The sequence below is a fragment of the Procambarus clarkii genome, chromosome 74 (genome assembly GCF_040958095.1).
Source record: "Procambarus clarkii isolate CNS0578487 chromosome 74, FALCON_Pclarkii_2.0, whole genome shotgun sequence".
NCBI classification, from domain to species: domain Eukaryota; kingdom Metazoa; phylum Arthropoda; class Malacostraca; order Decapoda; family Cambaridae; genus Procambarus; species Procambarus clarkii.
The window spans coordinates 21,146,078-21,167,539 of record NC_091223.1 but is presented as its reverse complement, the minus strand read 5'-3'; the positions used below and the strand labels follow the sequence as shown (position 1 = coordinate 21,167,539).

The 21,462-nt window shown below is 46.4% G+C and overlaps 1 protein-coding gene across 1 annotated transcript in view; it reads left to right on the top strand.

The window, feature by feature from the left end:
* Positions 1–8,899: 8,899 nt before the first annotated feature.
* The window catches only part of LOC138356841 (mucin-2-like), an 80,724-nt gene continuing 68,161 nt past the window's right edge, over positions 8,900–21,462 (top strand). Inside the window, exons 1-2 of the mRNA XM_069313184.1 lie at positions 8,900–11,108; positions 17,467–17,637. Coding sequence (XP_069169285.1) covers positions 8,900–11,108; positions 17,467–17,637 — 2,380 coding nt within the window. The remainder of the gene's footprint in view (positions 11,109–17,466; positions 17,638–21,462) is intronic.

Genomic DNA, 21,462 nt, shown 5'->3' with positions numbered 1-21,462 from the left:
GTTCTTGGAATGTGCTGATAATTCCGTGGTATCCATGGAGTCTGATGAACACGCCATGGAAGTTGCAATTGGGGTATAGGTTCTTAGTGGTCCTGAAATTGCCTCATCAATGTCGCTTTCCGACGACCTGGACTTTATCTGCTTTTTATGGGGGTGCCTCTTGCCCTGCTGTCTTGACGGTGTGGATATTACATCTTCGAATTTTTTGAGCTTGTGCTCAATTGTCTTCCGAGTCTCTTTGGTTTGCTTGATTCCATGTGAAGACAGCAGACTTTCGATTAACTCAGTGACCAAAGTTTTGAGCATTGGCCAGAGAGCGTTCAGTTCAGTGGGAGCATTTCCTCTTTGACCATTCTAAGCTAAGCTATACCTGTTTTTGGTTAATTACACCTGACCAACCCTAGGGATGGGTTGGTCAGGTGTCGGCCTATATATCCTCCCCTTCTCCCTTCTCCTTAGTCAGTCTGGTGTTGACAAAGGCTTTAACAAAGCCGAAACGTTCACCTCATTTCATATTTCTCTGTGGATTTTCCGCATAAAATGATCAGTGTTTTGTGATCGTCAATTGCATATATATATATATATATATATATATATATATATATATATATATATATATATATATATATATATATATATATATATATATATATATATATATATATATATATATATATATATATATATTATTAAATATGACCGAAAAAGTAAGATTAATAATTCTAACACGAATTTTCTCGATCTTTCTTACGTTTCTTTTCACTGTTGATGGTAATTGAAAAATCAATTCTCCAAAATTCTTTTTTATTTCTAGTCTGACGCCACACTTGAACGCGTTTCGTAATAACTTATTACATTTTAAAAAGACTTTTATTTTACACACACAACTATTTCCTACAAACACTAAACAGAGTTCATACTTATGCTATGATTTAAACAGCTTTCATTTTTCATTTTATACCCGCATTTTGGTGAGGTGATATGTTACAACAGACTCCGCTCCAATATAGAAGCATCAAGAAATATGGGCCAATAGGCCCTCTGCAATTACTTCCATTCTTACCTTCAATACCCATTGTTTCGTGTTCTATCCTTTGTTGAAAGTTTTGTTCACCTCATCCAAAAACTGTTGTAACATATCACCTCACCAAAATGTGGGTATAAAATGAAAAATGAAAGCTGTGGGCAGAGTTGAACGGGTCACAATCACCTAGTTACTACCTACAGTTAGCAAAATGGGGATATTTGGCTAACATTTCTGGTAGCAGATCATTTTGAATGAAATATTTACTCAACGTTGGAACATTGGTTATAGAATTGTCTCTGAATTCACGTATGTGTTCGCACTCCATCACATAGTGACGGAAGGTGTGTGAATAATTTTGTTGACACAGTTTACATTTGGTCAGGTCTACATCGGCAAAAAATGAGAATTCCCAGAGATACATGTAACCGAGTCTAAGCCGAGCAGTAGTAACATCTAAAAGTCCGATGATTTTATTGGATGAACCCTAGATGTGTGGCTCCTCTTGCATGATAGTATGCTGATAGATGGAATTACTGGTGTCGATTTCACTTTGCCTCAGATTCACAAGATCCTGTTGAAGTTCTCGGTGTACTGCTGCTCTCAGATTGCTCATTGACAATCCAAGGTTACACTCAATGTCTCCTTTAAAGGCAGATTCTTTGGCTAACTCATCAGCTCTATCATGTATTCGGAGGCCAACATGATATGGAGACCACATGAAATGGACTCTGTTACCATCTTTAATAATTTTGATGCATTTGTGTCTAGCTTTGGACATGAACATGTTACAGTTATGTCTTAAAGAGTTGAGAGCAGTTAAGGATGACAAGGAGTCACTTACAATTAATGTATCAAGTTTGGAGACTTGTACACATTTCAGTGCAAGGAGCAAGGCAAATAGTTCGGTCTGAAGGGTAGAGGCCCAGTTGTTTATACGGACTCCCCACTCAAAATATAAGCTATCACCCATTGTCAGGACAATTGCACTTCCAGCTGCACCTGTGGTGCAGTGCAGGGAACCATCAGTGTATATGATATGAGAGAGAGAATTATCTGTGGACAAAGCTTCACTGGGCTCTATCATATCTACATTTAAAACTGTATGGAGTTAGCCTCCACCACATCGCTGCCTAATGCATTCCACCTGTTAACTACTCTGAGACTGAAAAAGTTCTTTCTAACGTCTCTGTGGCTCATTTGGGTACTCAGTTTCCACCTGTGTACCCTTGTTTGCGTACCACCATTGTTGAATAGTTTATCCTTGTCTTCCCTGTCAATTCTCCTGAGGATTTTGTAGATAGTGATCATGTTTCCCTCTCACTCTTCTGTCTTCCAATGTCGTAAGGTGCATTTCCCGCAGCCTTTCCTCGTAACTCATGTCTCTTAGTTCTGGGACTAGTCTAGTGGGATACCTTTGAACTTTTTCCAGCTTCATCTTGTGTTTGACAAGGTACGGGCTCCATGCTGGGACCGCATACTCCAGGATTGGTCTTACGTATGTGGTATACAAGATCCTGAATGATTCCTTACACAGGTTCCTGAAGGGTGTTCTGATGTTAGCCAGCCTCGCATATGCCGCAGACGTAATTCTTTTTATGTGGGCTTCAGGAGACAGGTTTGGTGTGATATCAATTCCTAGATCTTTCTCTTTGTTCGTTTCATGAAGGACTTCATCTCCTATTCTGTATCCTGTGTCTGGCCTCCTGATTCCACCGCCTAGTTTCATTACTTTGTATTTACTGGGGTTAAATTTTAGCAGCCATTTGTTGGACCATTCATTCCGTCTGTCTAGGTCGTCCTGTATTCTCCTATTATCGCCCTCAGTTTCAATCCTCCTCATAATTTTTGCATCATCAGCAAACATTGAGAGAAACGAGTCTATACTCTCTGGGAGTATAGACTCCCAGAATTTAGTATTATAGAAGAAATTATAGAAGATAAGTTTAGAATTCTATTTAGAAGAAATAGAATTTATATATATAGGAAACAGTATAGATCCAAGTACTGACCCCTGCGGGACTCCACCTGTGACGTCACGCCAATCTGAGACCTCACCCCTCACAGTAACTCGTTGTCACACTTCCTTTCTGTGTACTGTTGCTTAGGTACTCCCTTATCCAACAGAGTACCTTCCATTTCACTCCAACCTGCATCTCCAGTTTTTTCACTAGACTCTTGTGTGGTACTGTATCAAAGGCTTTCTGGCAATCCAAAAATATGCAGTCTGCGCACCCCTCTCTTTCTTGCCTGATTTTTGTTGCCTGGTCGTAGAATTCAATTAGCCCTGTGAGGCAGGACTTGCCATCCCTGAACCCGTGTTGATGCTGTGTTACAAAGTTCTTTCGCTCCAGATGTTCCACTAGCTTTCTTCTCACAATCTCCTCCATCAGCTTGCATGGTATGCAGGTTAGGGACACTGGCCTGTAGTTCAGCGCCTCCTGTCTATCCCCTTTCTTGTATATCGGAACTACATTAGCTGCTTTCAAAATTTCTGGCAGTTCCCCTGTTGCCAGTGATTTGTTATACACTATGGAGAGTGGCAGGCACAGTGCTTCTGCTCCTTCCTTTAGTATCCAAGGGGAGATTCCATCTGGGCCTATGGCCTTTGACACATCCAACTCTAGTAAACACTTCCTTACTTCCCCACTGGTAATCTCAAACTCTTCTAGTGGGTCCTGGTTAACTATTCCCTCTCTTATCTCTGGAATTTCTCCTTGCTCTAAGGTGAAGACCTCCTGGAACTTCTTATTCAGTTCCTCACACACTTCCTTGTCGTTTGTAGTGAATCCTTCTGTCCCTACCTTTATTTTCATTACCTGTTCCTTTACTGTTGTTTTTCTCCTGATGTGGCTGTGCAACTATTTAGGTTGAGTCTTTGCCTTGTTTGCGATGTCATTTTCGTATTGTCTTTCTGCCTCTCTTCTCATCCTGACATATTCATTCCTGGCACTCTGGTATCTTTCTCTACTCTCAAGTGTCCTGTTATTCCTATAGTTTCTCCACTGCCTTTTACTTTGCTGCTTAGCTAGCCTACATCTCTGATTAAACCATGGGTTTCTCATCTTCATTTCATTGTTTTCTTTTTTGACTGGGACAAACTTGTTTCCTGCTTCCTTGCACTTGTGCGTGATGTAGTGCATCATGTCTTGGGCCGTCTTTCCCCTGAGCTCTGTTTCCCATGTTATATCTGTTAGGAATTTTCTTATCTCCTCATAGTTTCCCTTTCGTTATGCCAGCCTTTTGTTTTCAGGACCCCTCCTCGAGTTCAATAACCCTTCGTCATCCAGATACTTAAACGTCAATACACTGTGGTCGCTCATTCCTACTAGGGCCTCAAAGCCGATTTCCCTTATGTCTGAGTCGTTCAGAGTGAAGACTAGGTCGACTCTCGCTGGTTCATCGTTTCCTCTATTCCTTGTGGGTTCCCTGACATGTTGGCTTAGAAAGTTTCTTGTCACCACCTCCATTAGTTTGGCTCTCCATGTATCCTCTCCTCCATACGGTTCCTTTTTCTCCCAGTCTATCCTTAAGTAATTGAAGTCCCTCATGATGAGCAGATGGGATCTATTCCTACAGGCAGCAGAGGCTGCCTTCTCAATTATAGTGTTAACTGTCATGTTGTTGTCATACTCTTGCCTTGGTTTTCTGTCATTTGGTGGAGGTTATATAACACTGCTACTACTACTTTTAGTCCTCCTAATGTCATGGTTCCTGTTATGTAGTCTCTGAATCCCTCGCAGAACGGGATGACCATCCCCTTGAAACTCCATTCCTTTCTCATTAGTAGGGCCACTCCACCTCCTCCCTATCCTTCCCTCTCTTTCCTTATTACAGTGTAGTCCTGGGGAAACACTGCATTCATGATGAACACACACACACATTGTGTGTGTGTGTTTGTTTGTGTGTGTGTGTGTGTGTGTGTGTGTGTGTGTGTGTGTGTGTGTGTGTGTGTGCGTGTGTGTGTGTGTGTATGTGTGTTTGTGTGTGTGTGTGTGTGTGTGTGTGTGTGTGTGTGTGTGTGTGTGTGTGTGTGTGTGTGTGTGTGTGTGTGTGTGTGTGTGTGTGTGTGTGTGTGTGTGTGTGTGTGTGTGTGTGTGTGTGTGTGTGTGTGTGTGTGTGTGTGTGTGTGTGTGTGTGTGTGTGTGTGTGTTTGTGTGTGTGTGTGTGTGTGTGTGTGTGTGTGTGTGTGTGTGTGTGTGTGTGTGTGTGTGTGTGTGTGTGTGTGTGTGTGTGTGTGTGTGTGTGTGTGTGTGTGTGTGTGTGACTATATATCAGGCACCATTGCAACTGGAGGACAGAAAATTATAATAGTAGTCATATATAACCCCCCACCAAATGACAGAAGACCCAGACAGGAATATGATAGAAACAACTTGGCCACCATCAATATAATAGAGAGAGAAGCTTCTGTGGCTAGCAGGAACGGATCCAGACTACTAATCATGGGAGACTTCAGCCATGGGAAGATAGATTGGGGGAACAGAGACCCACATGGAGGCCCAGACACATGGAGAGCTAAGCTGCTGGATGTGGCAACAAGAAACTTTCTAAGTCAACACGTCAAGGGACCGACAAAAATGAGAGGAGGGGATGAACCAGCCTTACTTGATCTGATATTTACCCTAAATGAGTCGGATATAAGGGAAGTTAAGTTGGAAGCCCCCATGGGAATGAGCGATCATAATGTATTGAGCTTTGAGTACCTGGTTGAGCTAGGAATTATCACCCCCAAAAAAGAACTGGGAAACAAAGGGCTGGCGTACCGAAAGGAAAACTATGAGGAGATGAATAAATTCCTATGGGATATACATTGGGACACAGAACTTGGAACCAAGTCCGTACAAGACATGATGGACTATGTCACCCAAAAATGTCAGGAGGCTGTAAGCAGGTTTGTCCCAGCCCGACAGGAAAAAACAGAGAAGCAAAGGAAGAATCCGTGGTTTAATAGGGAATGTATGAAAGCAAAGGAGCTGAACAAAAGGGCATGGAGGAACTTCCGTAATAACAGAACACCAGAAAGTAGAGAGAGATACCAGAGAACCAGGAACGAGTATGTTAGTGTGAGAAGAGCAGCTGAGAAAAGGTATGAAAATTATATAGCTAATAAAGCCAAGACCGAACCAAAGCTACTACACAGTCACATCAGGAGGAAGACAACAGTGAAGGAACAGGTGATGAAACTTAGGGTGGGCGAGGACAGGTACACAGAGAATAACAAAGAGGTGTGTGAAGAATTCAACAAAAGGTTCCAGAAGGTCTTTACAATAGAACAGGGAGAAGTCACGGCGCTAGAATAGGTGGCAGCAAACCAGGTGACCTTGGAAAGGTTCGAAATTACAAGAGATGAGGTCAAGAAGCACCTATTGGAGCTGGATGTGAGAAAAGCTGTTGGACCAGACGGAATCTCACCATGGGTATTGAAAGAGTGTGCAGGAGCACTTTGCTTGCCACTCTCCATAGTGTATAGTAGGTCACTGGAAACGGAAGACCTACCAAAAATATGGGAGACTGCTAATGTAGTACCAATATACAAAAAGGGTGACAGACAAGAGGCACTGAACTACATGCCGGTGTCCTTAACTTGTATACCATGCTAGGTGATGGAGAAGATTGTGAGAAAAAACCTAGTAACACATCTGGAGAGAAGAGACTTCGTGACAACCCATCAACATGGGTCCAGGGAGGGTAAATCTTGCCTTACAGGCTTTGATAGAATTCTACGATCAGGTGACAGAGATTAAGCAAGAAAGAGAAGGATGGGCGGACTGCATTTTTTTGAACTGTCGGAAAGCCTTTGACACAGTACCCCATAAAAGATTGTTGCATAAGCTGGAGAAACAGGCAGGAGTAACTGGAAGGGCGCTCCAGTGGATAAGGGAGTACCTAAGCAATAGGAAGCAGAGAGTTATAGTGAGGGGTGAGACCTCAGAATGGCGTGAAGTCACCAGTGGAGTCCCACAGGGCTCTGTGCTTGGACCTATCCTGTTTCTGATATACGTAAATGATCTCCCAGAGGGAATAGACTCATTCCTCTCAATGTTTGCTGACGCCAAAATTATGAGAAGGATTAAGACAGAGGAGGACAGCTTGAGGCTTCAAGAAGACCTGGACAAGCTGCAGGAATGGTCGAACAAATGACTATTAGAGTTTAACCCAAGCAAATGTAATGTAATGAAGATAGGGGTAGGAAGCAGGACACCAGATACAAGGTATCATTTGGGAGATGAGATACTTAAAGTGTCAGAGAGAGAGAAAGACCTGGGGGTTGATATCACGCCAGACCTGTCCCCTGAAGCTTATATTAAGAGGATAAAACAGCAGCATATGCCAGGTTGGCTAACATAAGAACGGCCTTTAGAAACTTGTGTAAGGAATCTTTCAGAACATTATATACCACATATGTCAGACCAATCCTGGAGTATGCGGCTCCAGCATGGAGTCCATATCTAGTCAAGCATAAGACTAAACTGGAAAAGGTTCAAAGGTTTGCCACCAGATTAGTACCCGAGCTGAGAGGTATGAGCTACGAGGAGAGACTACGGGAATTAAACCTCACTTCGTTGGAAGACAGAAGAGTAGGGGGATATGATCACCACATTCAAGATTCTCAAGGGAATCGACAGGGTTGATAAAGACAGGCTATTTAACACAAGGGGCACACGTACTAGGGGACACAGGTGGAAACTGAGTGCCCAAATGAGCCACAGAGATATTAGAAAGAACTTTTTTAGTGTGAGAGTGGTTGACAAATGGAATGCATTAGGAAGTAATGTGGTGGAGGCTGGCTCCATACTCAGTTTCAAGTGTAGATATGATAGAGCCCAATAGGCTCAGGAACCTGTACACCTGTTGATTGACGGTTGAGAGGCGGGACCAAAGAGCCAGAGCTTAACCCCCTATGAGCCATAGAGCTCTATGGCTCATTTGGGCACTCAGTTTCCACCTCACACACACACACACACACACACACACACACACACACACACACACACACACACACACACACACACACACACACACACACACACGCACGCACGCACATGTGTTTACTAGTTGTGTTTTTGCGGGGGTTGAGCTTTGCTCTTTCGTCCCGCCTTTCAACTGTCAATCAACTGTTTACTAACTACTTTTTTTTTCCCACACCACACACACACACCCCAGGAAGCAGCCCGTGACAGCTGACTAACTCCCAGGTACCTATTTACTGCTAGGTAACAGGGGCACTTAGGGTGAAAGAAACTTTGTCCATTTGTTTCTGCCTCGTGCGGGAATCGAACCCGCGCCACAGAATTACGAGTCCTGCGCGCTATCCACCAGGCTACGAGGCCCCTTTATATATGTGTGTGTGTGTGTGTGTGTGTGTGTGTGTGTGTGTGTGTGTGGAAATCACGAAAATTAACACGTGATGAAAAATGTGACAGTGTCAGACCACGAAGGAAGGGTTGAAACAGGAATTTCCATAAGTACTTTTGCATTAAATAATACATCTTCAGAAGGAGGGATTTACAAATCAGTAGGTTGGATATATAGGCAGGAAAGAGGTGAAGTGAGGTGAGGTACAATGTCTTTAATTAGATAGTAGATATTAATAGGGTATTAATAAGATAGTGGATATTAATTAGGTATTAGTGAGATAAATGTGTATCAATGATCCTACTCAAATCGCCCTTTAACTGATCAATCAAAAATGGATCTAAAAATTACAAACTACTGCTGATGTTCATATTACATGATTTTGTAATCTGAATTAAAGCAGAATCAATTATGTTCCCATTGAAAGCGTTTTTACAATTCGTTATTGAAGAAGCCATCTCCAAATCAATTTGGAGACAAATAGTCAGAAAAATCTAACTTGTTGGTGAGGCCATCATGCCATCCCCAGCCGCACCAGTCATGCCATCCCCAGCCGCACCAGTCATGCCACCCAACAGCACCAGTCAGGCCATCCCCAGCCGCACCAGTCAGGCCATCCCCAGCCGCACCAGTCATGCCACCCAACAGCACCAGTCAGGCCATCCCCAGCCGCACCAGTCAGGCCACCCAACAGCACCAGTCAGGCCATCCCCAGCCGCACCAGTCAGGCCACCCAACAGCACCAGTCAGGCCATCCCCAGCCGCACCAGTCAGGCCACCCAACAGCACCAGTCAGGCCATCCCCAGCCGCACCAGTCAGGCCATCCCCAGCCGCACCAGTCATGCCACCCAACAGCACCAGTCAGGCCACCCAGCCGCACCAGTCAGGCCACCCAACAGCACCAGTCAGGCCATCCCCAGCCGCACCAGTCATGCCACCCAACAGCACCAGTCAGGCCATCCCCAGCCGCACCAGTCAGGCCACCCAACAGCACCAGTCAGGCCATCCCCAGCCGCACCAGTCAGGCCACCCAACAGCACCAGTCAGGCCACCCAACAGCACCAGTCAGGCCACCCAACAGCACCAGTCAGGCCATCCCCAGCCGCACCAGTCAGGCCATCCCCAGCCGCACCAGTCAGGCCATCCCCAGCCGCACCAGTCAGGCCATCCCCAGCCGCACCAGTCAGGCCATCCCCAGCCGCACCAGTCAGGCCATCCCCAGCCGCACCAGTCAGGCCACCCAACAGCACCAGTCAGGCCATCCCCAGCCGCACCAGTCATGCCACCCAACAGCACCAGTCAGGCCATCCCCAGCCGCACCAGTCATGCCACCCAACAGCACCAGTCAGGCCATCCCCAGCCGCACCAGTCATGCCACCCAACAGCACCAGTCAGGCCATCCCCAGCCGCACCAGTCAGGCCACCCAACAGCACCAGTCAGGCCATCCCCAGCCGCACCAGTCAGGCCACCCAACAGCACCAGTCAGGCCACCCAACAGCACCAGTCAGGCCACCCAACAGCACCAGTCAGGCCACCCAACAGCACCAGTCAGGCCACCCAACAGCACCAGTCAGGCCATCCCCAGCCGCACCAGTCAGGCCATCCCCAGCCGCACCAGTCAGGCCATCCCCAGCCGCACCAGTCAGGCCATCCCCAGCCGCACCAGTCAGGCCATCCCCAGCCGCACCAGTCATGCCATCCCCAGCCGCACCAGTCATGCCACCCAACAGCACCAGTCAGGCCATCCCCAGCCGCACCAGTCATGCCATCCCCAGCCGCACCAGTCATGCCATCCCCAGCCGCACCAGTCATGCCATCCCCAGCCGCACCAGTCATGCCATCCCCAGCCGCACCAGTCATGCCATCCCCAGCCGCACCAGTCAGGCCATCCCCAGCCGCACCAGTCATGCCACCCAACAGCACCAGTCATGCCATCCCCAGCCGCACCAGTCAGGCCATCCCCAGCCGCACCAGGCATGCCATCCCCAGCCGCACCAGTCAGGCCATCCCCAGCCGCACCAGTCAGGCAATCCCCAGCCGCACCAGTCATGCCATCCCCAGCCGCACCAGTCAGGCCATCCCCAGCCGCACCAGTCATGCCATCCCCAGCCGCACCAGTCATGCCATCCCCAGCCGCACCAGTCATGCCATCCCCAGCCGCACCAGTCATGCCATCCCCAGCCGCACCAGTCATGCCACCCAACAGCACCAGTCAGGCCATCCCCAGCCGCACCAGTCATGCCACCCAACAGCACCAGTCAGGCCATCCCCAGCCGCACCAGTCATGCCACCCAACAGCACCAGTCAGGCCATCCTCAGCCGCACCAGTCAGGCCACCCAACAGCACCAGTCATGCCACCCAACAGCACCAGTCATACCACCAAACAGCACCAGTCATACCACCCAACATCACCAGTCATACCACCAAACAGTACCAGTCATACCACCAAACATCACCAGTCATACCACCAAACAGCACCAGTCAAACCACCCAACAGCACCAGTCATGCCACCCAACAACACCAGTCATGCCACCCAACAGCACCAGTCATGCCACCCAACAACACCAGTCATGCCATCCAACAGCACCAGGCATGCCACCCAACAGCACCAGTCATACCACCAAACAGCACCAGTCATGCCACCCAACAGCACCAGTCATGCCACCCAACAGCACCAGTCATACCACCAAACAGCACCAGTCATGCCACCCAACAGCACCAGTCATACCACCCAACAGCACCAGTCATGCCACCCAACAGCACCAGTCATGCCACCCAACAGCACCAGTCAGTCCATCCAACAGCACCAGTCATGCCACCCAACAGCACCAGTCATGCCACCCAACAGCACCAGTCATGCCACCCAACAGCACCAGTCAGTCCACCCAACAGCACCAGTCATGCCACCCAACAGCACCAGTCATGCCACCCAACAGCACCAGTCATGCCACCCAACAGCACCAGTCATACCATCCAACAGCACCAGTCATACCATCCAACAGCACCAGTCATACCACCCAACAGCACCAGTCATACCATCCAACAGCACCAGTCATACCATCCAACAGCACCAGTCATACCATCCAACAGCACCAGTCAGTCCATCCAACAGCACCAGTCAGTCCATCCAACAGCACCAGTCATACCATCCAACAGCACCAGTCATGCCACCCAACAGCACCAGTCATGCCACCCAACAGCACCAGTCATACCATCCAACAGCACCAGTCATACCATCCAACAGCACCAGTCATGCCACCCAACAGCACCAGTCATGCCACCCAACAGCACCAGTCAGTCCATCCAACAGCACCAGTCATACCACCCAACAGCACCAGTCATGCCACCCAACAGCACCAGTCAGTCCATCCAACAGCACCAGTCAGTCCACCCAACAGCACCAGTCAGTCCACCCAACAGCACCAGTCAGTCCACCCAACAGCACCAGTCAGTCCACCCAACAGCACCAGTCAGTCCATCCAACAGCACCAGTCAGTCCACCCAACAGCACCAGTCATGCCACCCAACAGCACCAGTCAGTCCATCCAACAGCACCAGTCAGTCCATCCAACAGCACCAGTCAGTCCATCCAACAGCACCAGTCAGTCCACCCAACAGCACCAGTCAGTCCATCCAACAGCACCAGTCAGTCCATCCAACAGCACCAGTCAGTCCACCCAACAGCACCAGTCAGTCCATCCAACAGCACCAGTCAGTCCACCCAACAGCACCAGTCAGTCCATCCAACAGCACCAGTCAGTCCATCCAACAGCACCAGTCAGTCCACCCAACAGCACCAGTCAGTCCACCCAACAGCACCAGTCAGTCCATCCAACAGCACCAGTCAGTCCATCCAACAGCACCAGTCAGTCCATCCAACAGCACCAGTCAGTCCATCCAACAGCACCAGTCAGTCCATCCAACAGCACCAGTCATGCCACCCAACAGCACCAGTCAGTCCACCCAACAGCACCAGTCAGTCCACCCAACAGCACCAGTCATGCCACCCAACAGCACCAGTCAGTCCATCCAACAGCACCAGTCATACCACCCAACAGCACCAGTCATGCCACCCAACAGCACTAGTCAGTCCATCCAACAGCACCAGTCAGTCCATCCAACAGCACCAGTCAGTCCACCCAACAGCACCAGTCAGTCCACCCAACAGCACCAGTCATGCCACCCAACAGCACCAGTCAGTCCATCCAACAGCACCAGTCATGCCACCCAACAGCACCAGTCATACCATCCAACAGCACCAGTCATACCATCCAACAGCACCAGTCATGCCACCCAACAGCACCAGTCATACCATCCAACAGCACCAGTCATGCCACCCAACAGCACCAGTCATACCACCCAACAGCACCAGTCATGCCACCCAACAGCACCAGTCATACCATCCAACAGCACCAGTCATGCCACCCAACAGCACCAGTCATGCCACCCAACAGCACCAGTCATGCCACCCAACAGCACCAGTCATACCACCCAACAGCACCAGTCATGCCACCCAACAGCACCAGTCAGTCCATCCAACAGCACCAGTCAGTCCACCCAACAGCACCAGTCATGCCACCCAACAGCACCAGTCAGTCCACCCAACAGCACCAGTCAGTCCACCCAACAGCACCAGTCAGTCCACCCAACAGCACCAGTCAGTCCATCCAACAGCACCAGTCAGTCTATCCAACAGCACCAGTCATACCACCCAACAGCACCAGTCAGTCCACCCAACAGCACCAGTCATGCCACCCAACAGCACCAGTCAGTCCATCCAACAGCACCAGTCAGTCCACCCAACAGCACCAGTCATACCACCCAACAGCACCAGTCAGTCCATCCAACAGCACCAGTCAGTCCATCCAACAGCACCAGTCATGCCACCCAACAGCACCAGTCATACCATCCAACAGCACCAGTCATACCATCCAACAGCACCAGTCATGCCACCCAACAGCACCAGTCATACCATCCAACAGCACCAGTCATGCCACCCAACAGCACCAGTCATGCCACCCAACAGCACCAGTCATGCCACCCAACAGCACCAGTCATACCACCCAACAGCACCAGTCATGCCACCCAACAGCACCAGTCAGTCCATCCAACAGCACTAGTCAGTCCACCCAACAGCACCAGTCATGCCACCCAACAGCACCAGTCAGTCCACCCAACAGCACCAGTCAGTCCACCCAACAGCACCAGTCATACCACCCAACAGCACCAGTCAGTCCATCCAACAGCACCAGTCAGTCCATCCAACAGCACCAGTCAGTCCACCCAACAGCACCAGTCATGCCACCCAACAGCACCAGTCAGTCCATCCAACAGCACCAGTCATACCATCCAACAGCACCAGTCATGCCACCCAACAGCACCAGTCAGTCCACCCAACAGCACCAGTCATGCCACCCAACAGCACCAGTCATGCCACCCAACAGCACCAGTCATGCCACCCAACAGCACCAGTCATACCATCCAACAGCACCAGTCATGCCACCCAACAGCACCAGTCATGCCACCTCACAGCACCAGTCATGCCACACAAAAGAACCAGTCATGCCACACAAAAGAACCAGTCATACCACCCAACACCACCAGTAAGGCCATCCAACAGCACCTGCCATACCACCCAACAGCACCAGTCACGCCATCCAATAGAACCAGTCATACCACCCAACAGCACCAGTCTGGCTACCTCACAGCACCAGTCATGCCACCTATTAGGTTATTGCCCACATTACTCGTGTACACGTGTCGCCGAGTGCACCTCAGTACTGTTGTGGAACATTTTCTTTACTTGAACGGTAACATAAATGTCCTTCACTGCGACAAGCTTACGTGGCTCAGAGATAAACCTAACTCTCCAAGTGTACGATGATATGGTGTATCGTCTTAATATAGGTTAATTCACAATGGAGCTAGAGGCATTCATATTTGTCGCCGTTGTCATGTATATTATGTATATCATGTAAATATTTACATGTCGTGCATATAATGTGACACGAAATTCAACTTGTGTGTGAATTGTAATAACATTATATTTCTAATCTCACTGATTAATTACAAATGAAAACACAGACTATTTGAATTTGTATCAAATATTTAGTATCAAAATTTATAGCTTAATAATAGAATATCAAATGATATTTAACCATGTATGCGATGTCACCTTTATTGAGGCAAAACGTAATGTGTCAGATCTTGAACTCATTCCTCCCATGGCACAGGTAAAACCACATGTCATTCAAATCTAATCATCTTCAAGCAAAATACTGTCACCTGTTCCTGTCCTCTTTACTAGACTATCTGTCGCCTCAGTATGGAGGAGCTAGAGACTAGTGTGACGGAAAACCAACTAGATATTCCGTCAGAATCGCCAATTTCCACTCCGACGTACTATGCCTTATGTGTTATGACTGGTGTTGTTGGGTGGCATGACTGGTGCTGATAGGTGGCTTGACTACTGATGATAGGTGGCACGACTGCTGCTGTTAAGAGGAGTCGATGTCCCTCTAGAGCGCTCTACGGTGTCCGCCCTGGAGTGCCGCAGCACCCTCCGTTCTGGAGCTCCTCACTGATGGGGCCCTACTCCCCCTCCCTATGTGCCACTGTTCACCTCTGGGGAGCACCTCAGTCGAACTGTGGCGCAGGGTTCCCACAGACCCCACCTTGCACCCCGCAGTGAGTGAGGCAACTCAACCTCTCCCTAGATTCCTTGCTGGGGCGTCCGTAGACAGGAAACTCAAGGTTTACCTAGATTGAGTTGTCCGTCCATAAGTTATTCATAAGGTCGCCAACTTCACTGACCTTCCTCCTCGGTCATGTAATACTTCCAACACAGTGGGATGTCACCTCTCCCTGTCTAGTGCTTCCTCAAAAGTAGTATGTTGTACAGCAAACCTCATGACAACACATGACATAAATGAAGAGGAGGAAGGAAACACAGTAAAATATATTTTGTTTACTCAAAATAAGCTACACTATACTGGTCTGTAAAAGTCTCTCTAAATCAGTTCGATGGCAACACTCCAGAAATTATTCACAATATCTGGCAACTCTTCACTGTCTCCAAATCGACCATTCTGAGGTTATCTCTTAACCAAAACTTATATCATGTGACTAGAAATATATATTATAACGCCTCTTCAATATACGTAGCCTTTAAACCATTACTTAATCTATACATCTTAATCATTATAGACATTAGGAAGAACTTTTTCAGTGTCAGAGTAGTTAGTAAATGAAATGCACTAGGAAGTGATGTGGTGGAGGCTGACTCCATACACAGTTTTAAATGTAGATATGACAGAGCCCAGTAGGCTCAGGAATCTGTACATCAGTTGATTGACGGTTGAGAGCCGGGACCAAAGAGCCAGAGCTCAACCCCCGCAAACACAACTAGGTGAGTACAACTAGGTGAGTACATGACAACACAATCACTGACTCAAAAATAATTAACATTTTTCTGTCCGATGTCTCTTACATAATTTCAGATTATCATCTTTGTATACAACACCTTTCCTAACACATGGGAAAAATGGGAGGCAGTTCAACTGCCTTATAGATCGGAGGTGCGCAGCATATCTCTTCACCGATCCACGACGTAGAGATGTCTTCTTGTAGGTGACTGACTCTTCACTTAGCGCCGACTGCCGACCGTTGCATATACTCCTCCCTCGGCGCCGCTCACTTCACCAAGTGTTTCTCACTAGATGTTAAGTGGAAACTGATGTCGTCTGGTCTATCCAGACTAATACTCTCACATACTGGTCCACTGCCTTACACGCAGCTTCGTCGCGTGAATTCTCCTTCCTTGTGAGCGGTTGTTGAACTGCACCAGACCAGGACTGCTACCAAATCTTCTAAACATAGCTCTCTTCTAACCAGCTCCCCGGCGGGCACGGCCCGCGGGTTGTCTCACAACCCCCAGTTCCGCCTGGTCACCCAGGAGCGCCGTCGTCACCGAGCCATAGGTGCCATCTTTACTCCATCTAGCTCTACCTCATACTCCCTCGGGAGTCGACAGGCCTCCCTCTTCGTTAGAACACGGTAGCTGATAGAATTTACACTCTCTGCTAGCCTATACCTCTCCAGAACGGATAATCGCTTGAGCGCCCCTCCGCTCAGCAGGACACTTTGTAGAGAGTGATCTTCCACTGGTACCGTCCTCTGCAGGGGCGCCTGACGTCATGCTACAAACGCCTGAGGACGCGACGCCATTGGTCAACTTGGCCAAATCCCTACCGCCGACCAATCACGCCACATCTGACACTGTTCTCAGCTTGCACTGGGGGTTCAAGCGGGAAAGCTTTCATCTTTCGCGAGCGGCACCGCCATATTGATCATTATTATATGATGGACTAGTCTCCTAGCCTCAGCCCAAATAAAGTTAAAATTGAAATTTCTTCTAACTGCAGTATCTTGCTTCCTTTCAAGTGTGACAATATCAACTAAACCTTCTTCTTGATATGTACAGATAGGGCAATATGACTTAGATGCGGGAATAGAGAAATACAGGCAGAACACCGTAACACTAAGCACCAAATAAGAAGATACATATCGCACTTACTGCTTCACCTGACTGGACACACGATGTCTGGGAACAATACAACTGACAGCAAACCAGCTAAGCAAGTTAATGTTAAATCACCACTCACAAATTTGGTGTCAGATAAGTGATAGGTTCACAAACGTATATATGCCGTTGTGTATCGTTATGAGGCATATGATAAGCACTCCACCCTTAAGGATAATTTCTCAGAAGAGCTGGAACATTACTTTTTTTACTGTTTAAATTGTGATGTTATTTTATCCATTTATATTAGGTATACCATCCATACAACAAAATTTTTAATGACTACGAACCAGTGAATGTGGAAAATACACTATTGCATAATCAATCCATTTTCTAGGTGAGGGGATGAAGTCATCAGCCGGACTCGCAACAACAGCTACTTAGCGAGTGAAACTGCAGAGTATTCCATAGCTGCTCTCTTAATTCGGTGCATATACTCACACAACAAAGTACAGCATTTGAATTGATCTCTAAACCATGCACTCACATATGTTGCAGTGTGCTTCGAGCCCTTCACCAGTGTCGAGGACCTGGGATGTGTGTACCTGCACCACACACCCATGGGCTGGACAGATGCTCGCGTCTACTGCAGCAGGCTGGGAGCAGATCTTGTCTACCCCAACAGCTTCACGGGATTACAGAAATACCTCATGTCAAACACCTCTCAAGGTATGTGTTCTCATGTCAAATACCTCTCAAGGTGTGTGTCCTCATGTCAAACATCTCTCAAAGTGTGTGTCCTCATGTCAAACATCTCTCAAAGTGTGTCCTCATGTCAAACATCTCTCAAGGTATGTATCCTCATATCAAACATTTCTCAAGGTGTGTGTCCTCATGTCAAACATCTCTCAAAGTGTGTGTCCTCATATCAAACATCTCTCAAGGTGTGTGTCCTCATGTAAAACATCTCTCAAGGTATGTATCCTCATATCAAACATCTCTCAAGGTGTGTGTCCTCATGTCAAACATCTCTCAAGGTGTGTGTCCTCATGTCAAACATCTCTCAAGGAAAATGTCCTCATAAATAAATAAATAAATATAAATAAATATGTTTATTCAGGTAAGGTACATACATACATACAAGTGATGTTACATTAATGGATTGATATATAGATAGAGTTAGTACATACAATGCCTAAAGCCACTATTACGCAATGCGTTTCGGGCAAGAAAAACATTAATATCTAGAACTTAATACTAATTGAGCATAAAGAATAAAAAGTGTTGAGAACAAATACAAATAAAGATAAAAAAAAAGGGGGGGGGAACATGACTGAAAAAGCAGCACAAATACAATAGGTTGACAAACAGTGTTGATTAAACAAAAAAAAATTACAGACATGGGTTGACAATAGAGGAGTGAGGTAGGTTACAAGGAATTTATTAGGTAGTGTTTAGTTTTTATCTTAAACTGGTTGAGAGAGGTACAGTCTTTAACATGGTTGGGAAGGTCATTCCACATTCTGGGTCCCTTGATTTGTAGAGCATTTCTAGTTTGATTAAGTCATACTCTAGGAATATCAAAACTGTATTTATTTCTGGTGTGGTGCTCATGGGTTCTGTTACAACCTTCAATGAAGCTTTTGAGGTCAGGATTGGCATTACAGTTCAGCGTTTTATATATGTATAATACACAAGAGAGAATGTGCAGTGACTTAATATCTAACATATTCAGAGATTTGAGTAAGGGTACCGAGTGATGTCTGGGGCCAGAGTTGGATATTGTCCTAATAGCAGCTTTGTGTTGGGTAATAAGAGGACGTAAATGATTTTGGGTAGTAGAACCCCAAGCACAAATACCATAGTTGAGGTATGGATAGATGAGGGAGTAATAGAGAGTCACCAGGGCAGGGCGAGGTACATAATATCTGATCTTAGAAAGAATGCCAACAGTTTTTGAAACTTTTTTTGATATATTTAGAATGTGACCCTGGAAATTCAGCTTGTGGTCGATGAGAACGCCAAGGAATTTGCCATCTAATTTGTTACAAATTTGGGTATTGTTTATTTTGAGATTTATCCGATTAGAGGATTTATTGCCAAACAGAATATAAAACGTTTTGTCAATGTTAAGGGTGGGTTTGTTGGCGGTTAGCCAAAGATGGACTTTCTCTAGCTCAGTATTTACTGTGGCATTTAGAGCAAGGGGGTCAGGACTGGAGTAAATGAAGGTTGTGTCGTCAGCAAATAGAATTGGTTTGAGGTGTTGGGAGGCATTTGGAAGGCCATTAATGTAGATGAGAAAGAGGAGAGGGCCAAGTATGCTGACCTGAGGAACACCAATGTTGATGGGTAGGGTGGGAGAAATTGTATTATTCACAGAAACATACTGGAGCCTGTCAGTAAGATAAGATTTGAGGCATTGCAGGGAGTGTCCTCTAACTCCATAATGATGTAATTTAAGAAGAAGGTTTTGGTGGTTGACAGTGTCAAAAGCCTTACGCAGGTCCACAAATAACCCAACAGGAAACTCCTTTTTATCAAGAGCTGCGTGAATTAAGTTAATCATACTAATAAGTGCATCGTTAGTGCTTTTTTTGGGTCTGAAGCCATATTGACAAGAGCTAAGTATATTGTGTTTGGCTAGAAAAGAGTAAAGCTGCTTGTAGATTAGTTTTTCGAATATTTTTGACAAGTTAGGCAGGACTGATATAGGTCTGTAGTTGTTAACATCTGTGAGATCACCACATTTGTGGACAGGGGTTACTCTTGCCTTTTTTAGAATGTCAGGAAAGGTTTGGAGTTCAAGTGACTTGTTGAAGAGCAATGCAATAGCAGGGGCTAGAGATCTCTGGAGGCTTTTTTGTAAATTAAAGTTGGTATCTCCTCGAGGGCACTAGACTTGGTTTTAAGGGAAAGGATTATTTCATTGACATCAGTGGAACTAGTAGGCTTTAGGTACAGAGACTGTGGATAGTTACCTGTAAGATAGTCCTTAACATCAGTACAGGAAGATGGAATATCATTTGCAAGGGATGACCCAATGGAAGAGAAGAACCTATTGAACTCAATAGCAGAATCAGAGGCTGAAAGCTGACCAGCGTTATTGGAAAGGAGTGTTGGTTTGTTATTTAAAATCTTCTTTGATCCCAATATTTGTGAAATTGTGCTCCAAGCTTTTTTAATGTTGCTCTTTATTTGGGTAAATTTATCTTCATAGTATTTAGTTTTGGCTCGTCTAATTATTTTAGATAGCAATAGCGAGCAATTCTTTGAGAATTCTTTGGAGACTGTTCCTAACCTATACTTCTTCTCAAGGTCGTGTTTTTTGTTAATAGATTTAAGTATTCCCTTTGTAAGCCAGGGATTGTTAAGCCTTTTGGTTGTGACTTGTTTTGTAAGCATAGGACAGTGGGTATTATAAAGGCTAAGAGTTGTTTGTAGAAAAGATTGCACTGCTAGGTTGATGTCCCCTATGTTACCTAACTCGGACTCCCAGTTGACATTATCAGCAGCAGTTATAAAATTGTTTATAGCAGTTTCATTGTGCAGCCTAAAGCTTAACTCCCTTGTCTCTAGAGGTGGTTTGCTAATGTTAGTTAAGAGAAATGTGGGGTAATGGTCTGTAGTGCTATCGGTGATTATACCTGAAGTAAACGGAGAGGTTATGTTGGTCCAGATGTGATCTAGAGTCGTAGCAGTACTATCAGTGATTCTAGTTGGTCTACTCAAACACCTCTCAAGGTAAGTGTCCTTGTGAGATTTTTTTCTACGCCTACCTCCCATAGGAGGTGGACTACAAGTTTAAAGTCTGCTCACGGCAGTTAAGCATGAGTCCAATAGAAAAAGGAAAAGCGGGAGCAAACCGCCAGGCCTCCACCACTAGGGGTGAAAACCTGTCCACAATAGGCCGCTGGCTCCTCCTTGTTAAACAGGACGTTAAAACTAATAAAGGGTAACCGACGGGTTCTCACAATCAAATATTTATGTTTGATGTGGCGCTATGAATTGGAATTTGAATTCCCAAGAACAGCCGTCATATCATTTCAAAATCAACATTCAATCGTATAAAGCGGAACATGGGTGGAAAAGAATGGTTGAAGGGTTGACATCAAAGACCGTTTTCTATAACATAACAATTTATTAATAACAAGAGACTAACTACTACATTACCGAGTTTAGGTTACGTTAATGTCCATCCAGTGGCACGATAACAAACAGCTAAATAGCAACCCTTGCTGTGCGGCTGCATACCGAACTAACCTGAACACAGGTGTGTGCCCACTGATGACGCAATATTGCAAATCAAAGAAATATCACAGATTAGTTACACCACAGCGAGTGGTTACGTTATTGTCCATCCAGTGGCAATTGCAACACAGCTATTCAACAGCCCCTCGAGAAATGACAGCAGGCTCAATCCTGCTGACACTTCGGGCTGACCAGTGAAGTAACTGAACAATGATGCCCACTGGAGACACAAGCATGCAATCAATATTGTCACGGCTTCCCTGACAGATACTCTAATCACAAGCTTACGGGTCCTCCCACCCA